A 24,189-nucleotide genomic window follows, 5' to 3' on the forward strand; every position below is an offset into this window, starting at 1 on the left:
ATTAAATCTTTAATCGTTCCATTGACAATGCTATTATCACGTTCATTAAAAAAAAAAAAAGAAGCTGTATATTCTGTACTATCATTTAATGTATACATGTAAGTTATATAGAAAACGGTATTTACGACAAAAAAAAGTTATCAACTTCCTATGAATTCCGTTTCCTATGCACCTCGATGAACATTCACGTAGAACTCCTACATTATTATTACATAATTCATTCAAATCTCAGTGTCAATGACATTGGCAATACAGGTGCCAGCATGCATCTCGTATTGTATATATATTATGCTTTTGCAAAAGATAAATGATATACGGGTTTCGCAACCCATGCACTCACGCGCGTATATAAGAACAAGTTTGTCGCTCTTCTATGTACTTGAACTTGAATTTTATAACGTGCACCATGGCCTTCGTATTAGAAACTGTTCTACTGCTTTTATTCCGATTAGCTTACGCTCGAAACATGCAGGACATTGAAATTGTTTTATTACCATTATGGAATGCGGAAGATAGCGCAGAGGTAGTTATCTATTGCAACATCTTTATTTTTATATACGTATATAATTTACAAAATTTGCACGTTCACTGTATGCGCATTGGATTAAAGTCAACACTTGCCTCTTTGTAATTTGCATGCGATACGCAAATTAAAAAACGCGACATTTTCAAAATAAGTTTTATAGTAAAATAATTTTATTAATATAGTTTATTAAATTAATAATATTCCTTCTATAAAGCTAATATCATTGTACGTTATAAGTTACTTCATCGGTAAATTACAGATGCCTCTAAGCTTCAAAGCGTTCGACCAATCGGTTGAACTAATGTTACACAGAAACGATAAAATCACAGCACCTCAATTTAAAATTTGGAAGCACAGCGATACAGATATCATGGAAGAGTTAGAGCTTAGTAAACCAATCTCGTGTCATTACCTTCATCGAGATGATCTTAGTTCCGCTGCTGTGAGTCTTTGTGGAGAGCATGGTGTGGTCAGTATTGAAATTCCGAAACATTAGAAAGAAAGACATTTCGTAAAACAAGCGCTTTTTTATCACAGCATGGTCTCATTTTTCTAAATAACACCACATTAGAGATTACACCGCTTCAGAGTCAGGATATCTCATTTTTCCATGATCATTACATACGACGACGTTCAGAAATGTTGGGAGAGCCTCATATCGTCAGAAGAACTTACAGTTCTTTCACGTTTTTCGAAGATGATTCAGATTATTCTACTCAACTTCATAATTATTTAACAGATGGAAATGAGATCAGAGAACCATTTGAAAATGTCAACAGAAATAACATAAACGATGCTTTGACATTAGAATTGGCATTGTTCTTTGACGAGACTGGCTACAATATCTTTTCACCATTTTTTGATAAGAACGACGAGAAGATCATCGACATGCTATTAGCTTACGTAAACGGTGTACAGGCAATTTATCATCATCCCAGTTTAGGAATTGCAATCGATATTTCCCTCGTTAGATTGGAGATTATGCAAAAACAGCCACGTGTTCTACCGCATCACGATGGCGAACGAGGAAAATTATTGGATTCTTTTTGCAATTACGCGATGAAGGAGAATCCGGAGGATGAATTTCATCCTGATCATTGGGACATAGGTTTGTACGTTTCTGGTTTGGATTTCTATGTTGTGGAGGCTGGGCAAAAAAATAGTGCCACTATGGGTCTGGCAGTAGTAGGTGGATTGTGCATCAAACAATATTCTTGCGTTATTGCTGAGTTAGGCGTGACGAATCAATTTGGAAAACCATTTCCATCGGCAGGGTTCACGTCTGTTTATATAGCAGCTCACGAAATCGGACATAAGTAAGTTCATTCGTTCTCTTAGTCTAGTTCTCTTCTCTAATTTTTGAAATCTCTCAACACGAACGAACTTAAACGACATTTTCCTACAAAAATGTTAAGAAGAAATATCTGGATAACATTGATTAATGATTCTCTCCTAAAAAGTTTAGGGATGCATCACGATTCGGTTGGAAACAGGTGTCCAAGGGATGGCTACATAATGTCTCCTAGTAGAGGTATCAATGGCGAGACCGCTTGGTCAGAATGCAGTCGCGATGTGGTTCAAAATCTTCCATATACGAAACCCTGTCTGAAAGACAGGCCAACTTCGCCTATAAGCAGTCGATTGGATCACAGCAAGTTCTTCAATCTACCAGGCAGAGAATGGACCGCTAAAAGACAATGTGAAGTGCTACTCCGCGATAAAGACGCTACTGTAGCCACGTTGTATAAAGTCTGCGAGTCGCTACAGTGTAAGACTCCGCATAGAAACGGATACTATTTCGCTGGACCTGCTCTAGATGGAACTTACTGTGCACCAGGCAAAGAGTGCCGCGGTGGTGAATGTAAAAACGCCCTACAAATGTACCCCGATTTTATTCAACAGGGAGGATGGAGTGAATGGAAAACAGGGTCCTGTAAAAGTGGATGCTTGATGAAATCGACCGGCGCTCAAACTAGACGACGATACTGCGACAGGCCAATGCCAAAGAACACAGAAACCGGTTGCCAAGGATTGCACTATGACGTAGTTCTTTGCAAAGACGATAATCTATGCAAGAAGAAGCGCAAGAGCATGAGCGAGTTCGCGGCACTGAGGTGCGGAGAGTTCAGCGAAAGATTGCCAGAATTGGATGCGAAGGGTGGCGGGCTACAAGCGCCGCACGAACGCGAAAGGCCATGGATGGCCTGCGCTATATTCTGTCGGCGAAAAGACATAGCATCTTATTACACGCCGCGCGTGGAATTAAACGACCTTGGCCTTGACCCATACTTTCCAGATGGGACATGGTGTCATGTCGAGGAGGGACAAAATTATTTTTGTCGCCAGCACCACTGTCTACCAGAGAGTATTCGTTCCGATAAAACGCTGCAAAATGATCGGCAGAGGAACGACGACATTGAGTTCGGCCCTCAAAATGCACACGCCGGAAGGCTTCGTCTTGACAATCAGGTGATTAAGTATTTGAGCCTGGGCCCCGACGGGTTGCCCCTCTTGACTTCCTTGTCGTACGGTATTGGGTTTCCGCCAGATGAGGATGAGTGGATCGATAAAGATTACGTAGAACTGATGAAACCAACGGAAGAAACTTCCTTTGAGTCATCGTATCGGATAAGAGAATAATTTTTTTTCATTTTGTCTAACTCTTTTATTTATTTTTGTTAAGTATTTTTTATTGATTTCAGTACCTTCATCTAATTTTGATAAATTATAATTATTGAAGTATTTCTTTATCGTGTCAATCTTTAACATAGGTGATTGATAAGATAACGATATCAAGTCTAATTACTGATTAATGTAAAAAAGATCGATAAAAAAGAAAGAAAAAGAAAAGTTTCTAAGAGAATTCGAATTATTAATATTAAAAGCGAAGTGTTCAAGTGTTCTCCTCATTATTATTCAATTGTATTCCTTACTTTATATAATGCAGTATAAATATAAATATACCAATAAATTATACACCAATATACATATGTATATAGGTATGAGAAACACACGTAGAAAAATGAAGGGTGTAAACCTCATACGTGAATATATATGTATATGCATATTTACACCGAAATTCTACTGTTTCACTACGCAATTGTATGTGAAAGTATCTCAGGCCTCGGGAGATAGGACGATGACGTCATCTACTTCGCTGTCTATTTTAGGAGTGTCCCGATGTTATATCCAGCGTAGGAGCGATCATGAGACAAAAGGATTGAATAAAAATACAAAATCGTGTCACTTAATTGTATCGATATTATTTTAGCGTACAAATAATTAACCAACCATTAAAATTAAGAAAACGCGTTACATAAGAAAACAATCAGCTCGATATTACAAATAGTTGTTTATACATACATGTGCTTTCATATGACAAAAACCTCCATCCAGTCACCGTGAAATTGAAGGAAATTAATGAGCAAGGTACAATTTGTTGTTTGAATATACAAATTTAATTTGTTCTACTATATACTTACGTATCTATGTACGTACTTGTAATTCATTGAAAATGGGAAAGAACCAAATTACAATATATATATGAATGATGGAATAAGAGAACAAAAGGCAAAATAAGATGATTGGAACACAATGATGGTGGCAATTTGTCATACTTCCGCAGATTTACCATTCACACAAACCAGGCACGCTAGACGCATTTACATTAAAGAATACTTACAGACCATATACGCATACGCAAACGCATTCATTCACCATAATTGTATACATAATACATACTCTGAATGTACAGAATAAACAAAATTAAGCAAGTCACATTCATACAGAGCTGCATTCTAACGGACTCGCACTGTTAAATCATATAACTTAACGTAAATATATTCGGTCTTATTCAATATTTTAGGATCTTTCTTCCCGCATGTAAAGGCAAAATACGTTTCACTGCACTACGAAAGCAATGGTCATTTGTTTTACTCTTTCGAATTATAACAAACATAAATTTGCCTAAACCCAAATCAAAAACCTGATTTACATTTGACTAATCGAAAACCACATTTTCCTAGCTAGAAGATAAAATTATTATTTGCATCGTCTCAACAAATATTTGTTCACAGCTCTCTAACCACGTATTTATGTACTAGAACGTACACGAGTGTTTATTCTCGTCAATTGGGACGATTAGAGGACTGTCGTTGTGATGACAATTATCCATGCTTTTTTTCGTTCTCAATTCTGTGTTCAATTCGGTAGAGTATCGTACAATATGTCCCTCGCACTTTGCGTTAATGTGTCAGGAAATTTGATGTCGAATGAGACCAGGAGATCACCTTTCCTTGATGGTTCCTTTGGGAATGGTAGGCCATGACCCTGAATCCTCCTAACCATATTGGGTTTTACAATTTCTCTTGTCAAATTTAAGTTGATTTTTTCGCCAGTAAGCGTAGGAACTTCAATGATAGTACCACATAAAGCTTGTTTCAGACTTAGTTTGCAAGTGTATCGTATATCACTTCCTTCCCTTCTAAAAAGAGGATGTGGTTTATCTCTGATGATGAAAACAATATCTGCTGGAACCTTTCCACGGCCTTGGTCACCTTCTTTTTGGAACGTTATCTTAGTGCCAGCTTTCCATCCAGGTTTTACATTAATTGTGAGAACCTTGTCTTCTTTTTTGGTAGAACCATCTGGCTGAACAACTCGTTTGGAGATTTTCATTTTCTTTGTACAACCACGTAGAATCTCTTCTAAGCTGATATACAGATCATGCTCGATAGCAGGGTCTTGAGCGCGGTCTTTATTGCCTCCTCTGCCAGAATTAGACCCCACAAAGTTGAAAGAATGTGACCTAAAAGCTCCACCTTGACCTTGACGTTGTGGTCCAACTCCCAATCCAAGTGGATCGTCTATGTCCATATCATCATCGTGGAAAGTGAAAACCCGGTTTCCTATAGGGCCTCCAAATTCAAAAAATGTTTGGAAAGGACTAGCAGAACCAAAGAATTGAGCAAACGTTGCTTTTGGATCTCCATGGAAAGTATATGTCGTGCCACCGCCACCTCCTCCTGCTGTTCCAGCTCCTCCCTTTAATCCTTCCTCTCCAAACTTGTCATATACTTCCCTCTTTTTAGCATCAGAAAGTACTTCATAAGCTTCAGCTATTTCCTTGAACTTCTCCTCTGCCCCAGCACTCCTGTTTTTATCAGGATGATACTTTAAAGCTAACTTTCTGTAGGCTTTTTTGATCTCATCGTCACTGGCAATTTTGCTTATGCCTAATATTTTATAGTAATCTTTCCCCATTGGTTACAGATCTGGAACAATTTAAATAAAAGGAAGATTGATATATTGTTTGTGTAAAAATGAAAAATACAAATTTGTTGAAACAAAGAATCAATTTATTGTCTTTTATTTACAATTATCAAATTACATTTCATTGATCCCTTTTTATGGTATTTTTCTAAATCATTATATCATCTAATTATAAGAAATTACTTCAATTTACTTAAATTGTTTTCTATTAAACTATAAGTAGATTTATGACGTATATGAAGCATTTTGTAAGTTATTTTTTTATGGAAAGTATATCATACATATTACATTCTATTCAAAATTATACTGTTGCACATATCGCGGACATTACATACATAACAATGTGTGATCCAAGTGAAATATTACATCATTGCAAAACACGTTTTTCGAGGGTCCGTATAATGTTCTATATCGACGATTTGGGAAACGATGTTTAACGCAACGTGACCATAAAAGTGCGGCTCTTTCTGAAGTTTCAAGTACGATTCGACGTCATACAACACAAAGAACTGTTTTTGTCTTTTACAAATCACTTTAGAAAATACAAAATATATTCTTTTTTATTATATACATATATCAAAATCATTTTTCAGTTCCATCTTACTTTTCCATTTACATAACTTTACATAATTGTATTGGAGGTTATTGATTTAGACTAACGAAATGTCTACAAAAATTTATCAAACGAAATCTTGAGTGCTTTATCGAAATCTTTTACGGTACGGTTAAACTTTGCATCCTAGTACTAATACTACTATTATATGACGTATAGGTTTTGCAATCGAGAAAACAAGTAATTGTGAAAAGGCTACATAACTCTGGAAATTTGAAAGTTTGAAGAACAGTTGGTTTTATATCAGATAGCGTTTATTATCGAATTAAACTGGTAAAAGCACAAGAGTAGAAAACCTGTTCCGTTCTCCCAACTATCGAGAGACGGAGACTGAACAATGGTATATAGGTACTAAATACGATAATGCCAATGATCTGCCATTTTTTCGCATATTCTCGAGAAAAGAAGTATGGATGTCTCTCTAACGCACACCCACGTATGTATTTCACCGATATCTATTTCTGGCAATGATGAGCGCGTACAAGCGATGAACGTGTCCGCTTCTACAAACGTGCAACGATTGCGAGCAGCGTAAAAATAAATTCTACTGTGTCCACGATGGCTACCCTAATCTCCACCTTGAAGCATTTATCTATCATAAAATTATGCTACGAATATACTCGAATGACTCCCCATCGCGGATCGCCCATTTTATTTCCTCACGAACATCTGACAGAATCCAAGGAACACCCTACGGTAGTATTTATCGTTGATGATTTTCATTCGACACTTACCGTTGCTGTTCTTGTTATCGCTTGATAAATTAGAAAATCCAATTGGCACTAAATTCACTGAGATTTCTGAAAAAACGTTACGCAGTTTGATGAAATGTTTGTTTCTGACAGATTGGATGAAACAACATTTAACACCTCTCTTTACGTACTAAAGTGTCGCGTAAGCTGTGCAGTCCATATATACAAACTTTCCTTCTAGTGGCTTCCGGAACTTTCGAGAATGGGTCGACGGCAGTTCCGTAGCACTTATTTAATGACGTCAGTAATCCCCACTCCTAGTTATAGATCGAAAACGCGACCGAAAATCGCGCGCGCTTTATGAAACGTAATATCGACACCATAATAAATAAACGATATATTCAGTAAATAATATACTAGCAATATATATTGAATAAAGTTTATATTACTTTGGCAAATAACAATAATTTTGCACATTTAACTCTATTGGACGGAAAAAGATAAGTGAAATATTGTTCTCGTTATGATCTGAACTTAGCCGAGTATGCTATTGATATACTTGATGAACGTAATTGTGGATATTAATTCTATGCATACATACATATAATGCATTTATGAAGTTTGAGGACATTTAAATATTACCATCGAATGAATTTTTATAATCGATAAAATAGTATATGGATCATTATTTTATTAGTTGCGCCAACTGTTGAATTCTATAATATCATAATAGTTATACAAGATGCAATAATAACTGAGATTTGTTTTTGCTAGAAGAGAAACTATAGTTTTTTTTTTTAATAGTACTTAATAATTTATATTTTTAATAGTAAGTTAATAGTACTGGCCATTTGTACAAATTCCATTTCACTTTCCTCTGCAGAAATTGTAATTAATCCTATAAGGAGCGTACTGCATTATCATGTGGAACAAATAATTTGATAATTTTTAAAATAAATTTATTAAGATTGTATTTATTGTACGAATATTTACATAGTATAGTTCATATCTGGTAAAAATCGAAAATATTCCTTTGTACGTAACAAATAAACGTATTATTGTTTATATATACATTACATACATCATTACACGAAAGTCAAATTGATTTAATTAGCACCACGTGTATTTCATATATGCACAACAAATACACTATTCAATGTATGTATTTATCTGCTCAATCGTAAGAACAGCGCGTGTCTACATTCTCGTGAATTCGGTGGCATGTATTTGTCATAAAAATCTTGAACAAATTCTTCTACTTTAAAACCGAATTTCTGATATAAAATTAACGCTGGGTTAGTAGCTGAAACGTGTAACGTAACATCTTTGCCCATACATGTTTGGATTAAATGATACAGCATAAATGTTCCTATGCCAGATCTACGCCATTCAGGACGAGTTAGAAAAAATGATATGTAAGCTTCGTTGTAACCAACATCGGGAACTAAAATTGCAAATCCTATAATTAACTTTTTGTACAAAACCACACAGCTAAAGTCAGGGTACTGCAAGCACTCTGTCACTGAAAAAATAAAAATTTTTTATATAAATTTTTTTATAAAAGATAATCTTGCATCAAACCATTATATAATCGTTGTGTTCACTCACAATCAATGCCCGGCCAAAAGAATTGGCTACACAGACTATTAATCGCGGGAATGTGCTGAGGCCTCACATATGAGTAATCAATCGGCGCTGTCGGCGGTGCTTTCCATTTAGGATTAGATTTATTGACTTTAACACGAAGCTCTTCCATTACTTTCACCCATAAAGGACGGCATGAAGTATCTCTTCTTATAAATGGTTTTAAAAGTCTATTTGTGTATGGACTATGCACAGATGTGGGTTCATTGTATCCTTGTAGTCTTTGTTCAAACAAACTTAGATCATCGCCAAAAAATCGATCCAAAACTCTGCCAGAATCTTTTAAAGGTTTCTCAAGTATTTCTGTCTTAAAACCAAAATTATCAATATCCAGTATTGGTAAACCATATTCTCGTTTTAATTTTCGTACAGTTAGTTTTCGATAAAATCGTCTGATCTCTGAGGGTGCAGAATTAAGAGTCGATTTATTAACTTGTTGTAATAAATATGCTTCTTCCTGATGTGTCATACGTGGAATCTTTTCTTCTAAAATGATATTTGAAAATAATTATTGGAAATGAATTATATTGTAAATATATGATAAAAGATATATATACTATTAGTGTGATTTTTCTGCCAGGGCCATGGGCGTCGTTGCGCAGTCTTAAATAAAGAAACGGGTGGTTGTTCTTGAGTAGAACTTAAACTATCATTACTATCTTCTTCGTATTGTTCATCTTCTTCATCTTCCTTTATCTGATCTGTTTTAATATTAAGATTTTCTGATACAGCATCTGTAGTAGATGTCCATTCTGATGTAAAATCATCCAATAATTGTGAAAAGTGGAAATTATTGGTTTGATACTGACAGTCTCTTATTAAATCAGACAATGATGGTGTATCACTTTGTTCAGTAGACATTATATCATCTTCAATTTCCATATCTAAAGTCAAATAATATTAATGTTGTATTAACTTTATAGAATTTTCTATATTGTATTTCACCTATATTGTACAAGTACATACTATTTAGCTCATCTTCTTCAAGTAAAAGATCAAATAATGTTTTATCAGGTTGAACATATGCTTGTGAATATGCAGGACAATCTTGATTCTTTGTTGATCCATTTCCATAACTGTTATCCTCCCCAACTGAAATACTTGATTCTGATGGAGTTGGACTAACATGTAATTTACTTGCTGTTTTTACTTGATTACCAACTTGTTTTTTACGATCCAATATCATTTTTTCATCTATAATTAAAAAATATAAATAATCTTTGAATATTATATAACTATGTTAGATGAAAATTATAGGTATTGTTGATTACTTTTAGCAATAAGAACTTCAGGAGGATCATTGTCTATCAGTCTCCACCATCCAGATTCTCCCAATTCTGTAGTTCCCGATTTAAAAAAAATTCCGCTATAATGAGAAAGAGTTCCAGATATTGTACCAATCCAATTCTTCTTCCTTTTACTAAAAAATAATAAAAATTAAATTACATATATAGATTTTATGATGAATCTCAATTTTGGTCAGCTTTCCAATACAATATCTTACACTGTTTTCTTGAACAAACAATCCCAGTTACGATCTACAAATGTACTAATGTCAGATTTCCAATGAAAGTATCCTCTTTTACTAATACCACTTGACTTTTCACGTAAATTATATAATGTTAATATAATTACATTCAGCCAAGGCATCCTATTACGTGCTACTATTTCTTCACCAAAAGGACTACAATGGAAACAAGTCAAGTCAAAAAATACATCCCCTATAAATGATACTGGAACGCTCCCACGTTTTAAACATTCTATATGGATCTTTCCTAAACATTCATTGCAACATAATGCTGGTTTACTGTATGGATCACATAAATGTCCACAATTCTTGCAACATTCTGTTGCAGAGTGATCAACAGATTCTGTTTTAAATTTGCTGTCTTTCTCATTATTTATATCTGCCATTGCTTATTTATTAAAATATAATTTCTGGATCTAAGTTAGATATTTAAAATAAAACAGTCTATTTTATGCACCCATTGATTTAAATACATTTGTCCATAGAATGTAATTATTACTCTAAAATATGAATATTTTAAGATACTATATCATTAATAATTGTTATTTATATATTGATCACATTGAGGTTACTTTTTTGTATAGTTTGCAACAAGTTCACACTTTACTTCTAATTATCCGAATATAGTCGCGCATAACAATTGGCGGGAAATTTATAAATGAGTGTTGACTCAAATATAAAACCAAATATAAAAAATATAAATAGAAATTGTAAACTTTTTTATTTAATGTAAATTATAATTATTATACGAATGACTTGACTTTTTATTAACAATTTTATTTCTAATTATCAGAAGTAAGTCAAGCATTCCTGTATTCAGTCTCATAAATAACAATCTCTGGATATTGATCATGTTTGTTGCTATGGAAGTATAAACAACGGAGGTATAGACTTTTGAAAATATGTATATGTATATATTCTGTGTATAAAATTCGAAAATTACTTTCGTACTTTTTAAATAAAAAGGTAGAAAGAATTCTCAGAATGGTTATTCATTTACAAAGCAGAGTATTTTATGGTTTAAAAACTGATATAATCTCAAACGCACATTATATTTCGGATGCAGAAATTCTGTATCCCGTTGGAAATGTAATAGCACTTCATAATATTCCGCAATATCGACAAAGATTCATACGTTTATCTGATAAACAACAGATAAATATAATTACAGTTACATACAACAAGTAGGTTTTTATATATGTAGTTAATGTTTGTATCCTCTAATATAAAGTTACACATTATCTTTCCAATCCCTTTTTATAAAGGAAGTATATTGCAACATGTGAAGTTGGAGAAAAACCTACTATATCTATTTATGATGTTCAAACATTGAAAAGAAGAAAACTTCTTGGGATACCATATGAAGCCCCTGATGTAACAAAATTTACTTGCATAGGATTTACTTTTGATAATAAGCATCTAGCAGCAGTCACAGGAGAACCTGATCAAACAATGCTTTTTTATAATTGGGAAAAGGGAAAAGTAGAATCCAGTATAAAAGTAGGGACTCCTCAGAATCCATTGGCCATTGTACAAGTATTAGCTTGTAATCCATCTGATGCAGGTGTAGTTGCACTTGGTGGTCTACACACATTTAAATTCTTAACTCTTTCTGATACTATATGGAGGCCATATGGATTTTCTAAAGCAGACAATATACTTACATGTTCTATGACTTGGTTGGATTCGGATAGATTATTACTTGGAACTAAGGATGGTAAAATACTTTACTTAGAGAATGGTGATTTAAAAAATATCTATAATATGACTGATACATTATTTATGAATCTGAAAATTCGCGAAGAATATGTTATACAAGCTAGTAGTTCAATTACAGCCATGGACTCAAAAGAAGACATTCCATGGGAAAACAATATTCGTTGTTTAATTGCATTTCACAGAGGTTTTGCATTTGCATTTGGCTCAAGAACAATTGTGGTTTTTGAAACAGAGGGCCTGCATAAATATACAAAAAGAAATATTTATATAATACCAACTCAAATATCAAAGCAAGAGAATGAAGATTTATATCAAATCAACAGCATAAGTGTTAATTTAAGTTCAGATCGTTTGTTAATTACAACTGGTTGGCCTCAATTATTTTATGCAAAGTTATGGGGACCAGACTTAAATGTAGATCCAGAACCACAAGAATTAAAGATCATGGGTCAATCATTGCATTTTGGACCTATAAGAGATATTTCTGTCTGTGGTTGGAAATCAACTTTCATGACTTGCGGAGAACTCGACCATAGTGTAAGGTTGTGGGATTTTGAATCAGGAAGATTAATTCTACACAAACAATATACAGAAGATATTTGTGGAATTGCTTTGCATCCTACAGGCCTTTTCTGTGTGATTGGTTTTAGTGATAAATTACGTTTCATGAGCATATTAATAGATGATTTATTACCTATGGAGGAATTTTCTATAAGATGTTGTAAAACTGTAAAATTTAGTAATGCTGGTCATTTCTTTGCCGCTGTTAATGGAAATGTTGTACAGATTTATTGCACTATTGGTTTTATTAGCACTTTCATTTTAAAAGGGCATACTAATAGAGTAAAGACTCTACTATGGTCACAAACAGATACAAAGCTACTTACGTTAGGTGCAGAAGGTACTATATATCAGTGGGATATGAGTACTGGTCGCCGTTCTGCTGAGATAATTTTAAAAGGGATTGTTTTACATGACATTGCTCTTTCTGCTGATGAACAGATTACCTATTGCATTGCTGATGATAATAATATATACGAGATAAAAGACAATACGGTAATACATAATTTAATTTTTCTACAATTTTATGAACAGAGAAACAGAAGATAATTTAGTATATTATCCATGTTAGACGAGACAACATAATATTCCAGATGCGAACATGTATTGCATGGTATTAGGAAAAGAAGATCAAGCTTTGTTTCTTATTTGTCCTGGTGGTATTATTTTATCAGTAGTATGTCCACTTCAAGATCCAGTACAGTACATAACTTTTCACATTCATTCTGCTAATATTGCAAAGGTAAGATCTTGTATAGTAAATGATTTAAATGTATAAAGTAAAGTATAAAGTAATCATGCTGTATATTTTGCAGATTGTCCTTCCTTATAATGAGCAGTTCTTGATATCTACTGGAATAGATGGTAGTTTATGTATTTGGAAAGTAATATACCCTGAAGGAAAAGGAAAGACTGCAAAAGAGCTCACATATACGAATGAAGTGTTAATTAATAAAGATGACTTGCAAGAGAAAATACAAATGATAGTCGATTTGAACGTTAGAATGAGGGAACTGGAAACTGAACATGCGTATAAAATGCGTCAAATAGAGGTAGTACATAATGACAAAGTACGGGATATACATCAAGGATATTTGCAAGCTATCGAAGAGCTAAGAGATAGGATAAGTAGATTACAAGAAGATCACAAGAATGAACTGAACACTATTAACATCGAAATACTTAAAATGAAAGAGAAACACGAAGAAACTATGAAGCAAATGGAAACAAATTATAATGCTAAACTTATTACAGAATACGATAGATATTTAGCGCTTGAAAATACAATGAATAATATGCGTCAAAATTATGAGAAACGTTTGGAAGAAGTAGAGAAGCATGGCATTGAAGAATTACAAAATGCAACAACTAAATATGAGGCTCTTCTTCATGAGAAGAAATTGCAATTAGAAGAAAGTCAAGATGAAATAACACAGCAGGCGCGAGTACACGAGGAGATGATGACGCAAGTTGAAGACGATGTCGATAAGGAAATATTGGAACTAAAAACAAATTATGAAACATTGCTACATGAAGAAAAGGAGGCAAATATACGGCTGAAAGGAGAAGCTGGGATGTTGCGCAATAGATATATGGCTAGTTTAAAAGATGTTGAAGAATTGAAGAGACAACTGCAACAAGTTCAAAGCGAATATGGGTATTTCCAAAAGACTATTCAAGAATTAGAAAAAGATAAAGATGATTTGAAAATCGAAATAAATGAAAGGGATATCACGATTCAAGATAGAGAACGTCAGATATATGAATTAAAGCGCACAAATCAGGAACTGGAGAAGTTCAAATTCGTTTTGAATTACAAGATTACAGAATTGAAAAATCAAATAGAACCGAGGGATCAAGAAATCAAAGAGCTCAAAGAGAAAATCCGAGATATGGAAACGGAACTTGTAAATTTGCATAAAACAACTATTAGTTTAGAATTACAATTACATGAATTGAGGGAAAAATTAGGAGCTGCAAGACATGAACTTCAAAATGAAATGCATCGAAATAAAAGATGTCAACAACTTTTAAAAAGGATACGAATAGATTTGCATGATGCTTCAGGGCTTGTGCAAGAACCACAGGCATTAAAAATTGCTATCACAAAATTGTATCACAAGTATAGTTCAAGCGATGAATTTTTGCGTAGCCGAAAAGCGGATTTAGATGCGCAATGTGAATTTATAAAGCAGAGGGATCATTTAGAAAGGACAATAGCTTCCCTTAAGAGACAAGTTTTCCAAGACAGAATAGGCAGTGGCAAAGATATAGATAAAACGGTGGAAGAAAATATTATTTTGATCACAGAATTAAATGCTTTGAGGGAAGAATTGAAAGATGCAAGAAAACACGTACAGCATATGGAAGGTCTGTTAGGTTTAACGGTAAAGGATATAAAGCCGTCAGAAGCAAAAAGAAAGATGGAAGAAGCGTTATATGACCATGAACAATTGCGAATTGAATACAGATTTCAAATGCAAGAGTGTCAAAATATAATAATTGCTTTAAAAGACGATATGTATAAATTGATAAGCAAACTACCTTGTGAAGAAGCAGAAACTAAAATAACTTTTTAGATGTGCTTACCATGAGTAAGTGAAAGCTTTAAATACTAAATAAATTTTTTTTATACAAGTTATGTGTAGTATATTATTAAATCGTTTTCCTATCGTAAATTATTTATTTAAGGAAAAGAAATATTATTAACAAATTGGAACGAAGAAATGTTATAACAATAATTACCAACACAATTTTCTTAAATTAATATTGCCTTATTTAAAGAACAAATGGAATGATAGATTTTCTATTTTTCGGATATTGGGAAAATTCTTTCTTATACGCTTTATGTTTTCCTAATGCCCATATAGTCATTTGATATGCACCAGCTAAGGTAAAGAGAGCAGCTGAAAGAATATGATAGTTACATATAGTATACATTATATTTAGTATTTTACTGATAGAATAAGAAGTATATTTATACCTGGCAAACATGAGGTCATGATAGTAAAACCAATCCAACTGCCAATCTCATAAGTATAATTTGGGCATGATACAAGATTAAACAATATAGTAAAAGGATTGCCAGTGGGTACTGGTATTTTTCTTACAGTACTTCCTGCTGGTCTCAAATTTCTTAGAGCCACATGAATACTCAAGTTTCCCACTTCACAAAGTGCAAATATTACTAGTCCAGTCAAAAACTGCATTTGATTCGGAGCTGTATACAAAGGATGATTTACATGGTATGCTACATACATAGCAAACAGCCAATAGTATGAACAGTTTTTAAAGAGATTGCGCAGTGGCATTGTTGCATGACTGAAACGGTGTATGAACAATGTTTCTAGAAGTCTTTTTGCATAATGTATAGACCAACAAATTGCTGCTACACTGAAATAAAAATTTATAATTTTAGGTTTTAATATTCTAACTCTATATAGTTATTCTTGTTGGTTTTGTGTTAATATTTTATAAGCATCATAACTAGTTTCATACAGCTATATAGCAGTTTAAAAGTAACATACTGATAATTTAACTGTAACTTATATTTACACAATAATAATTGATCTCTTATCATTATATCATTCAACCTCTAAGGAAAAAAGGTAATGAAATATTAGGATAAAATTTATTAAGAAGAATTTGTTAAATAAACTTACTGGACTACATTATTAATTTCAGATGCAGTTGCATCACCATAAAAAATCCATGCACGTTGATATATCCATAAATATAGAAATAATGGACCAGCATATTCCACTAAAAATACAGTTTTCCAACTAATCTGTGGTCCAAGATCTTTAAAGTATAACTTTCCACCACTAGAAATAGATAAATTCTTCAATGTATCTGAATCAGATAAAGCTTTTCCCTTAGCATCTAGTCTTAAACATTGTCTGTGAATATGTGGTGCTTTTTTTAGTTTAAATAATTCTTCTTTAATTTCTCTTATAGTTGTAGTAGGTTTCACCTATAAAAATGTAAAGTAAAATACGTCATTCAAGAAAACTTTTGTATTAGAAATTCAAGTTTATGTATATCGCTAGAAATTCATGCATATTAATCAGACTATTATGAATTATTGAGTATCGCATACATTATCTATTACATAAAAGTAATGGTTGATAAGTTTAATATATTCGTTAGAAGCTACAAATAATAATGTATGAAAATATTTATTTCATTTTTACTTGTTCATTTACTTACGGATACATTTGTTATGAATTTTGATGACTTCGCGGTCAATATTTGAATCTAAAAATATAAAAAAGATACATTGAATTATAGATTCTTTTAAATAAAAACTCGTTTATTATTGCTTTTAATACATATACATATTTATACATATAATAAATACCTCCATTGTCGATATATAATAATTCTTTATTAATTAATAAAGACTTTGTAACTCCACTGTGTGAAGAACTGAACGACTACTACTACTTCCAGAACACTACACTACATACTGCGCTTACGGCCAGGTCAGAGAGAAATGTATAATGCAGCGCTGTGATCGTTTAATTTCAATTGTACAAAGTTCAATTTTTTTCTGATGACCAATGAATTCTTTTCACGTATAATTTCTAAAATGACATTCATGATATTATTGAAAATTGTCAGTACTTATATTCTTTAACATTTCGAAATATTTGCAACAATTTATGATATTTCCTTTGTAAATACATCGTACTATTTTTCATATTCTGCATTTCTAAAGTTGATATAAGACGATCACAAAAAGACATTTATGTTATTTTTGTGTCTGAGACATACATATAAGAGTTCTTACGACAAAAGTATTTGTAAAATATGTTAACATTAATTAACACCGAAGGTGGTATTTATAGATTGTGTAGAAAATCAAAAATTGATGCAAATGGAATTTATTTAGAGTAGTTAAAAAAATTAATATATATATAAGAATTAATAAGAATTTCTTATATGTTAAGAAATGTATGTTTATTAATTTGCGATGTTTTACTGATAATATGCATGTAAATTGTTTAAGATATTATTCTTAGATGTCGCTACTATACCTTTCACAATGTAGATTTCTACGGTGACATCGAAGACTAGACCATAGACAATAAAATAGATGTGATATGCGATTCTTCTTCGTGTTGCATGTGACGTTATCGATTCAGTATAGTAGTGGGTTGAATCGAAACTATATTTTCCTATGAAATTACAAATAAGATGTATAATAGGACAGCTTGCAAAGAAAGTATAGAATCCTATACTTCTGCAACTGATTAAAGTCGTAATCCTGGTACAAACTCGTAAAATCCAAACTCGTAAATTCCAAAATTGGGTGACTCTTATCTCTATTTTTTATTAAACAGTTTTTTAAACAAATCCAAGTAATATTTTTTCGCATTCATAATTCACTTTCAAGGGGCAATAAATTCAATGAAACTACGAAATCTGTGATTGTGTATGACTTTTGCAAAAAACTATTGATGTAGTTTAATTTCTATAAAAAGTACATTTCTCTGAAAGCGTCTGAATTTTTATGAAGTTACACTGAACTTCGATGATATTTGTCACTCCTTTAAACTGAATCATCGCTACTAAAAAAATGTCTTGCATCTGTTAATGGTATCATCATTCTGTAAAAAGTTAAACAAAATCGGTGTTTTTTAATTGGGTAATTTTCGTAGACCGCGGGGTCTCTCAAAATGCGGGGCTGGGTTTCCTGCCTTGCGACGGCCCTGACTATATGTACATATTTTTATATAAAAATTAGACTGCGGCTTTTTATGTATTTATAGAAAACCTAAAAATGTAAAAAAGTTCAGGATACTTACAATGTGGAAAAATCTCTGCTAAGTTCCATTGTTATAAATGACGGTCCGTAAAAGTATAAAATTACATAAATATCCACAGTCCAATAATAATAATAATAGTATATACGTATATTATAACAATAAAGACATGTAATAAGTACAAGTTCTTTTTGATGTTATGTGATGTTTATATTGAATTTTTTTTTATTTATTTATTAAAATTACAATCAATTCTCGCGTTGAGAAGTTTATATTGAATAACGTTCAAACATTGGCGAGAATCGTTCTAGAGTACGCTAGTGTGCCTAACGTTGCGTCGCAGGGTTTCTGGCCATTTCTTGCCATTTCGATTTTAGACGAAGAAGTGGACGTTAGAAGAAGAGGTTAGAATTTTAGACGATTACAGTTTGGTAATCTGAAAAATGGGTTTTCAAAATATTTGGTACTCGCACCCAAGAAAATATGGACAAGGATCTAGATCCTGGTAAGTATTACTATTTTGTATTGTATTTTTAAATTGTAGACAAATCAATTTATATCATAAAGTTACATACATGCAATAGACCGTGTGTCCACGTTTATATTTTCCCAGTAAAAGAAGATATTTTTATAGCTTTTAGTGTAGGTTATTTAAGATAATTTAAAAATATGAACTACTTTATTATCACTATAATTAAAAAGAAAATTCATATCTTGCTTAAAAATATCATTTCTACATTTTTCGACCATAACCTCAATGTAGTATGTATTATGCATAGTATTTATACTTATTATTAGACTGCCGTAGTCTATTTATAATAGCGTTCTTTCAATGTGTAATTAATCATATTATGTTATTTTACAGTCGTGCTTGTGCGAACAAGCATGGTTTGATAAGAAAATATGGATTAAACATCTGTCGCCAATGTTTTCGCGAATATGCTGCCGACATTGGCTTTAAAAAGGTATAAAATTTGAATTCTTCTATGTTTACAGATATATTTCTAATATATATAACGATTAAATATTATATCTAAATCAATCTCTTTTTATTTACAGCTGGATTAACAACAATGAAATAGCTAATTGGATAATATTTATATTCATCTTTATTTATATATGAGATACAATAAAATGAAATTTTTCTACTAAACATATTTGTATCATTAATTTTAATATATTATAACTAAATTAAGATTAAAACATTAGATTTTCTAGTAAAATATTGTATAAGACTATAAAAGATATGATAGCAACCGTTGCATTCAGATCCTCTTTAACCGTTTTACTGCCAGGGGTTTTTAACACTAAACCTATCGACACTTCGCGTATCTCTATTCCTACCGTGTGCGGTCAAAATAATGATTAAAGAAGTAATAGTTTTTATAATTTAACCTAGATAATGGTTAATTTATAACTAATTGTATGTCGGAGATGAAAGGACACCGGAGCCTTCCCTCTGGAACTTCGGGAAAATCCGTAAAATTGTAATTAAAGCTTACAGTTGTAATTAAACAATTTGCCGTCATTCTGCCCAATTGTACTTGGTTGCGATTTGTGATAATAAACTTGGGCTCAAGGCGACCATCAGCCGCCGAACGTAGCCGTGGTCAACGGGACGGACGCTTCGTCTAACAAAGGTATGGAGTGATATTATGACCCTCATTAAAGGAAATACCCATAGAGGTACCTGGCAGTAAAACATGCCAACGGTTCCTTCGGACAATGAATACCAGATGTTGAGGCACTTACATAGCACAAGTTCAGTTAGTCCGAGGACCCGCTATAAAACCTGGGTTTTTTCGGTAATTAAGATTTTTCAAACGGACAGGCAGGTTTGGGACTTGCATCTATTTCTCTCCAAACTGTCCCATTGGTTCCAGTTTCGATATGTTGGTTCTCTACATCAGTCTCACCTTTTGCTGTCAACGATAATTTCCTTTTTCCTTTTTGCCCTGGACTTATTTATAATATTCAACTCTGATTCGGTTGTAAATAGCTTTTCATGTGTTTCCATGCCGTCTTCAGTTGCTAAAGTTTCTTGTTCATCGCACACTGAACAGTCTTCTTCTATGTCCGTAATTTTTTTTTATAATTTTTTTTTAAATGTCTTCACACGTCTAGGGTAAATATTTATCACAGAATAATATCATGTACGGAATACAAAATTATTGTCAAATTTGATATGCTTTACTTTTCCTTTTATAACAACTTTACATAAAACGCTCTGAGATGCTTTCTGTCTGAGTTTTAGAGATAACAAGTTTAGATGTCGACTAATTGATTAACAGACTGAGATGTATTCTAGTCGAAAGGACAATAGCAAGTAAGAATATAGTCTGTGACGGCGATATTCATACAAAAATATTGATAAGTATTGGCCGTTCTCCACCAACGGTTACTCGAGGATGCAGTTGGGAAAGTTTTTCCCGTGTTTTATCGCAACGAGCAATAACCCTAAGAAACTTCTCGACTTTTAAAATGTTTGTAACAATGGACTGTAAAAAATGCTAAATTTTATGACGGTTCCTTAGGATTATTATGAGCCTGAATTGACATATCTTGACAGCTGATGGCCATCTTAGTCGAAGGATGGATTATGTTTTATGACAAGATTACGGGTGCAACTGTATTTGTTCTGCACGAGGGTCTAGGATTTGGTAACGAATCCTAGCGGCTGGCATTTGTCGTTGACGCGTTGTTGTAGAACCGTTCCTATGGATTTGCCAATTTGTATTTGATGTACCAACATTGTGGCGTCAGCGAGAGCACGTTTCGATTTGTTCCGACCACTCGATGGTCGCGTTGCCTTTTTTCGCACCTTTTACCGGATTCCGGCAAACGCGCTAAACCTGTTTTGCGCCGGCCCTGACTCTACATGAAGGTACAACTTCTTCTTTGATGATTGTTGATATCAGGGCTCGCGTTCGCATATCTCGGGTGTTTAAATAAGGAGCAGCGATAGATACGGAAGTTCTTAGTAATTATATCGATAAAACAGCAAGACGTCGGTAAGCTGATGTTACAAAAGTCACGTCTATTCTGTAGGTTGCTGGTATAATCACTGACGAGTCGTCTGTGATAATTCGTATGTTTCGAGATATAACATGCCACTTAATGTTACGTTTATCCTGTCCTTAGTCAATGCATGTATTTATTCAATGACTGGCAATAACTGGCAGTGAGATGGCTCCGTCGGTAACTGGTTTCTGTCAAGAATACTACTTTCTTGATAAAGACTATGTGTATACGGTACACATATTCATGCATATATATTTTTTAATTTAATGCTAAAATGTAAATGTATATACACACATATATGGCATATAGAGCCGAGAGTAGATCATCTTCATAATTTTCTTAATTAAAATAATAAGGATTTTGTTAATAGAGTTTGTGATAAAAATAAGAGATATTTTGTTAAGTGAAATTTATTGTTACAGAAGTAGATTACCAGTAAGATTTGGTAGCATAAAATTACCAAATGATACGACCATTAAAATTATCGACGAGTTCTTGATACGGATTATCTCGATACGAAGAACGATAAATTTAAAATTTCCTTAAATTACACCAGTGGCTTTCCTATACTGACCGAAATGTTCCAGATACTGTTGTATCGTATCCAATGGTTGATAAATATCGTTCATTCGGTTCTATAAAAAGACGAGAAACTTGAATTATTTTTTCAGCGGAGAACATTGTTGACTATCGAAAGCAAACAGTGTTGACGCACGCTGTCTCTCCGAAAAAGCATGTTATTCATTAAATTACCTGCAAATACTGCGGTGCTTGATTGGACACGGTAGATCCGAGGAATCCTTGTAAAAATTCACGCATCAATTCCCATGCACTTCCGGGAACCACGCAGGGTCTATATTCCACCTATGAAACATGGAAAACAATTATTCAATATATATTCAGAAATAATCAACAGGTACACGGTACTTGATGTACCTTTTTCGATTTTTCACCACGGTTCTTTTATTTTGCCTCGATATTTCTTATTTTTAGAGAAATTATTTCCAGACGCAATCGAAACGACGGAAAGAGGAAATCTGTGAAAAAGTAAAGACACAGAATGCAAGTCGAAAGAAACGATAACAGGACGTGATTAACGCAATCGAAAGTTAAGCTTGTTTCTCGCCCTGACGACAGGATATCTCCGGTTCGAAGAAAGCGCGAACGCTCGAGGGAACGTCTTCCGGTTTGCGGCATACGTCAACCACCGACACGCTTTTCTTGCTCCACGAACTTGTTTAGCAAGTAATTCTCTGATCGAAAGCGCCTCGTGGTGTGTTATGATTAACAGGCTGATTTGATTTGACTGCAAATGAGGCTGATTTAAATGTACAATAAAGAACGTGGTGACAGAAAGTCGTCACGTAAAAGGTGAAATATTTCATCTTTTATCGCAGCAAAATCGTCGATATTGTGAAAGCGTGTAAATGTCGCAGAGTATTATGTTACCCGCGTGAAATTGAAATTGAAATTGAAAGAAATTGAAACAACGTCCCTCTGAATGCAGTTTGCGGGAAGAATCGATCGCGACCGTGAACCATTCGCTCTTTTCGTTGCTCGTTTCTCTTTGCTTCGCTCAAGATCAGCTCAGGTATCATTTTTATCGAAATCGATTCCATTTTTATTCCATCTTTATTTATCAATTTGCGATTTGAGATAAAATTTAAAAGTAATTTAAAGCTTAGAAATCGGGAAGTTACGAATCCAGAGCTCAGAGATCGGCAGCCTACGGATTCAGAGTTTAGAAATTGGAAAATTACGAATTCAAAACTTAGAAAGCGGGAAGTTGCGAATTCCGGGCTCAGAGCTCAGAGATCGCCAAGCTATCAAGTCATAGCTTACAAATTGAGAAGTTACGAGGTCGAAGTTAACAAATTGAAAAATTACGAATCCGAAGCTAAGAAATTGCGGAGCTATAAATTTCGTATCATTTTATTCCCAGTTTTTTTAAACGTATAAGCTTTCAAAATCGTAAATTAAGAAACATCGCAAGTTTACAGGTCGTGAAACCTGCAACGACCATAGGATCATCTTTTTATAAAGAAGTAAACATGTACGCGCGACGGTTTTTCTTGCGTCGCAGAGAACGCGAAAGAACGTAGGAACAAGGAAGATGGTGACGCGGAGGAGCGTGAGTTAGTACGGTTCTACGGCGTGGTATTTTCTCTCTGGAAATTAATGGGGGAACAGGGGCTTTATCGTAACATATTCGACGTCGTGGTAGAGTACAAACGGCGCTGTTACCGATACAAATGGCTGGTGGATCGGTCGAAGGACCGCATCGTTGGTCCACCTTGTAAAATGGAAGTTACACCATTTTCACGCTATTGCGAGGCGACGTCCGATGACCGAGAAACATCCTCGCGTTAAAAACTCTGGTTACTATAGGTGGATTAATCATCGTTCTTTCAACTTCTTTTACAACGAGATTCATTAAATAATATTAAAGAAACCGTAAATCAGATGGTTAATAATGCAAATTTCAAAAGTTGAATTCTTTGCACTTAGAATTTTCCCGGATGCCGTTTAATTAATTTTTCGAGCTAACTGAATTCTAGATAGCAGTGATTAAAACAAGAAGCGTGTAACTTCAGTTTTTCGTTTTAATTAAAGAAGATTTCTTTTATAACTCGGAGCATCGACGGGGCATATTTTCGAATATCCTTCAAACGAGATTCCAGTATTTTACCGCAAATTTTCTGATATTTCCTCGTATCGATTCACCTATCCCGTGCACCTATCGTACGTTCGCAGCTAGAATTTCACAGAAACGCGTTTGAGGTATCAGGCGAACGAAATCCTCGTGCGCGACAGTATGAAACGCCGCGGTCAGAAACGAGTCGAGA

General features: G+C 33.6%; 6 protein-coding genes across 8 annotated transcripts in view; 3 read left to right on the forward strand and 3 right to left on the reverse strand.

The window, feature by feature from the left end:
- The first annotated feature begins 124 nt into the window (after nucleotides 1–124).
- On the forward strand, nucleotides 125–3,777 carry LOC117238786 (A disintegrin and metalloproteinase with thrombospondin motifs 2). Its single transcript, XM_033503971.1, has 4 exons — nucleotides 125–523; nucleotides 786–995; nucleotides 1,064–1,842; nucleotides 1,987–3,777. Exons 1-4 carry the CDS (start codon nucleotides 374–376, stop codon nucleotides 3,164–3,166), a joined length of 2,319 nt encoding a protein of 772 aa, XP_033359862.1. The 5' UTR covers nucleotides 125–373; the 3' UTR covers nucleotides 3,167–3,777.
- On the reverse strand, nucleotides 3,768–7,385 carry LOC117238783 (dnaJ protein homolog 1-like). Its single transcript, XM_033503968.1, has 2 exons — nucleotides 7,145–7,385; nucleotides 3,768–5,799 (listed from the first exon to the last, which is right to left on the reverse strand). The coding sequence occupies exon 2, from the start codon at nucleotides 5,786–5,788 to the stop codon at nucleotides 4,727–4,729; it is 1,062 nt and encodes a 353-aa protein (XP_033359859.1). The 5' UTR covers nucleotides 5,789–5,799; nucleotides 7,145–7,385; the 3' UTR covers nucleotides 3,768–4,726.
- An 867-nt stretch (nucleotides 7,386–8,252) lies between these two features.
- On the reverse strand, nucleotides 8,253–10,865 carry LOC117238778 (cysteine-rich protein 2-binding protein). The gene is made up of 6 exons (XM_033503959.1): nucleotides 10,251–10,865; nucleotides 10,018–10,166; nucleotides 9,713–9,940; nucleotides 9,304–9,630; nucleotides 8,711–9,232; nucleotides 8,253–8,624 (listed from the first exon to the last, which is right to left on the reverse strand). The coding sequence occupies exons 1-6, from the start codon at nucleotides 10,658–10,660 to the stop codon at nucleotides 8,269–8,271; spliced, it is 1,992 nt and encodes a 663-aa protein (XP_033359850.1). The 5' UTR covers nucleotides 10,661–10,865; the 3' UTR covers nucleotides 8,253–8,268.
- Nucleotides 10,866–11,059: 194 nt separating this feature from the next.
- On the forward strand, nucleotides 11,060–15,263 carry LOC117238800 (cilia- and flagella-associated protein 57). The gene is made up of 4 exons (XM_033504004.1): nucleotides 11,060–11,458; nucleotides 11,540–13,049; nucleotides 13,126–13,296; nucleotides 13,370–15,263. The coding sequence occupies exons 1-4, from the start codon at nucleotides 11,259–11,261 to the stop codon at nucleotides 15,131–15,133; spliced, it is 3,645 nt and encodes a 1,214-aa protein (XP_033359895.1). The 5' UTR covers nucleotides 11,060–11,258; the 3' UTR covers nucleotides 15,134–15,263.
- The window catches only part of LOC117238802 (very-long-chain enoyl-CoA reductase), a 144,540-nt gene continuing 135,574 nt past the window's right edge, over nucleotides 15,224–24,189 (reverse strand). Inside the window, exons 4-8 of one of the 2 annotated variants that reach the window (XM_033504012.1) lie at nucleotides 22,097–22,207; nucleotides 21,895–21,978; nucleotides 16,217–16,527; nucleotides 15,538–15,947; nucleotides 15,224–15,460 (exon numbers count right to left, since the gene is read on the reverse strand). In XM_033504012.1, the coding sequence (XP_033359903.1) occupies nucleotides 15,333–15,460; nucleotides 15,538–15,947; nucleotides 16,217–16,527; nucleotides 21,895–21,978; nucleotides 22,097–22,207 (1,044 nt within the window). In that variant the 3' untranslated portion in view covers nucleotides 15,224–15,332. Of the gene's footprint in view, nucleotides 15,461–15,537; nucleotides 15,948–16,216; nucleotides 16,528–16,763; nucleotides 16,812–16,914; nucleotides 17,112–21,894; nucleotides 21,979–22,096; nucleotides 22,208–24,189 lie in introns of those variants that run through there. The other variant, XM_033504011.1, reaches the window with a different exon arrangement.
- On the forward strand, nucleotides 18,665–19,475 carry LOC117238803 (40S ribosomal protein S29). 2 transcript variants are annotated; one of them, XM_033504013.1, is made up of 3 exons: nucleotides 18,667–18,827; nucleotides 19,188–19,287; nucleotides 19,382–19,475. In XM_033504013.1, the coding sequence occupies exons 1-3, from the start codon at nucleotides 18,766–18,768 to the stop codon at nucleotides 19,388–19,390; spliced, it is 171 nt and encodes a 56-aa protein (XP_033359904.1). In that variant the 5' UTR covers nucleotides 18,667–18,765; the 3' UTR covers nucleotides 19,391–19,475. The 2 variants fall into 2 exon arrangements, with proteins under 2 accessions (XP_033359905.1, XP_033359904.1); XM_033504014.1 differs by lacking the exon at nucleotides 19,382–19,475 and having other exon boundaries at nucleotides 18,665–18,827; nucleotides 19,188–19,293.

This window comes from Bombus vosnesenskii, unplaced genomic scaffold (genome assembly GCF_011952255.1).
Source record: "Bombus vosnesenskii isolate JDL3184/JDL3185 unplaced genomic scaffold, Bvos_JDL3184-5_v1.1 scf7180000013607, whole genome shotgun sequence".
NCBI lineage: Eukaryota > Metazoa > Arthropoda > Insecta > Hymenoptera > Apidae > Bombus > Bombus vosnesenskii.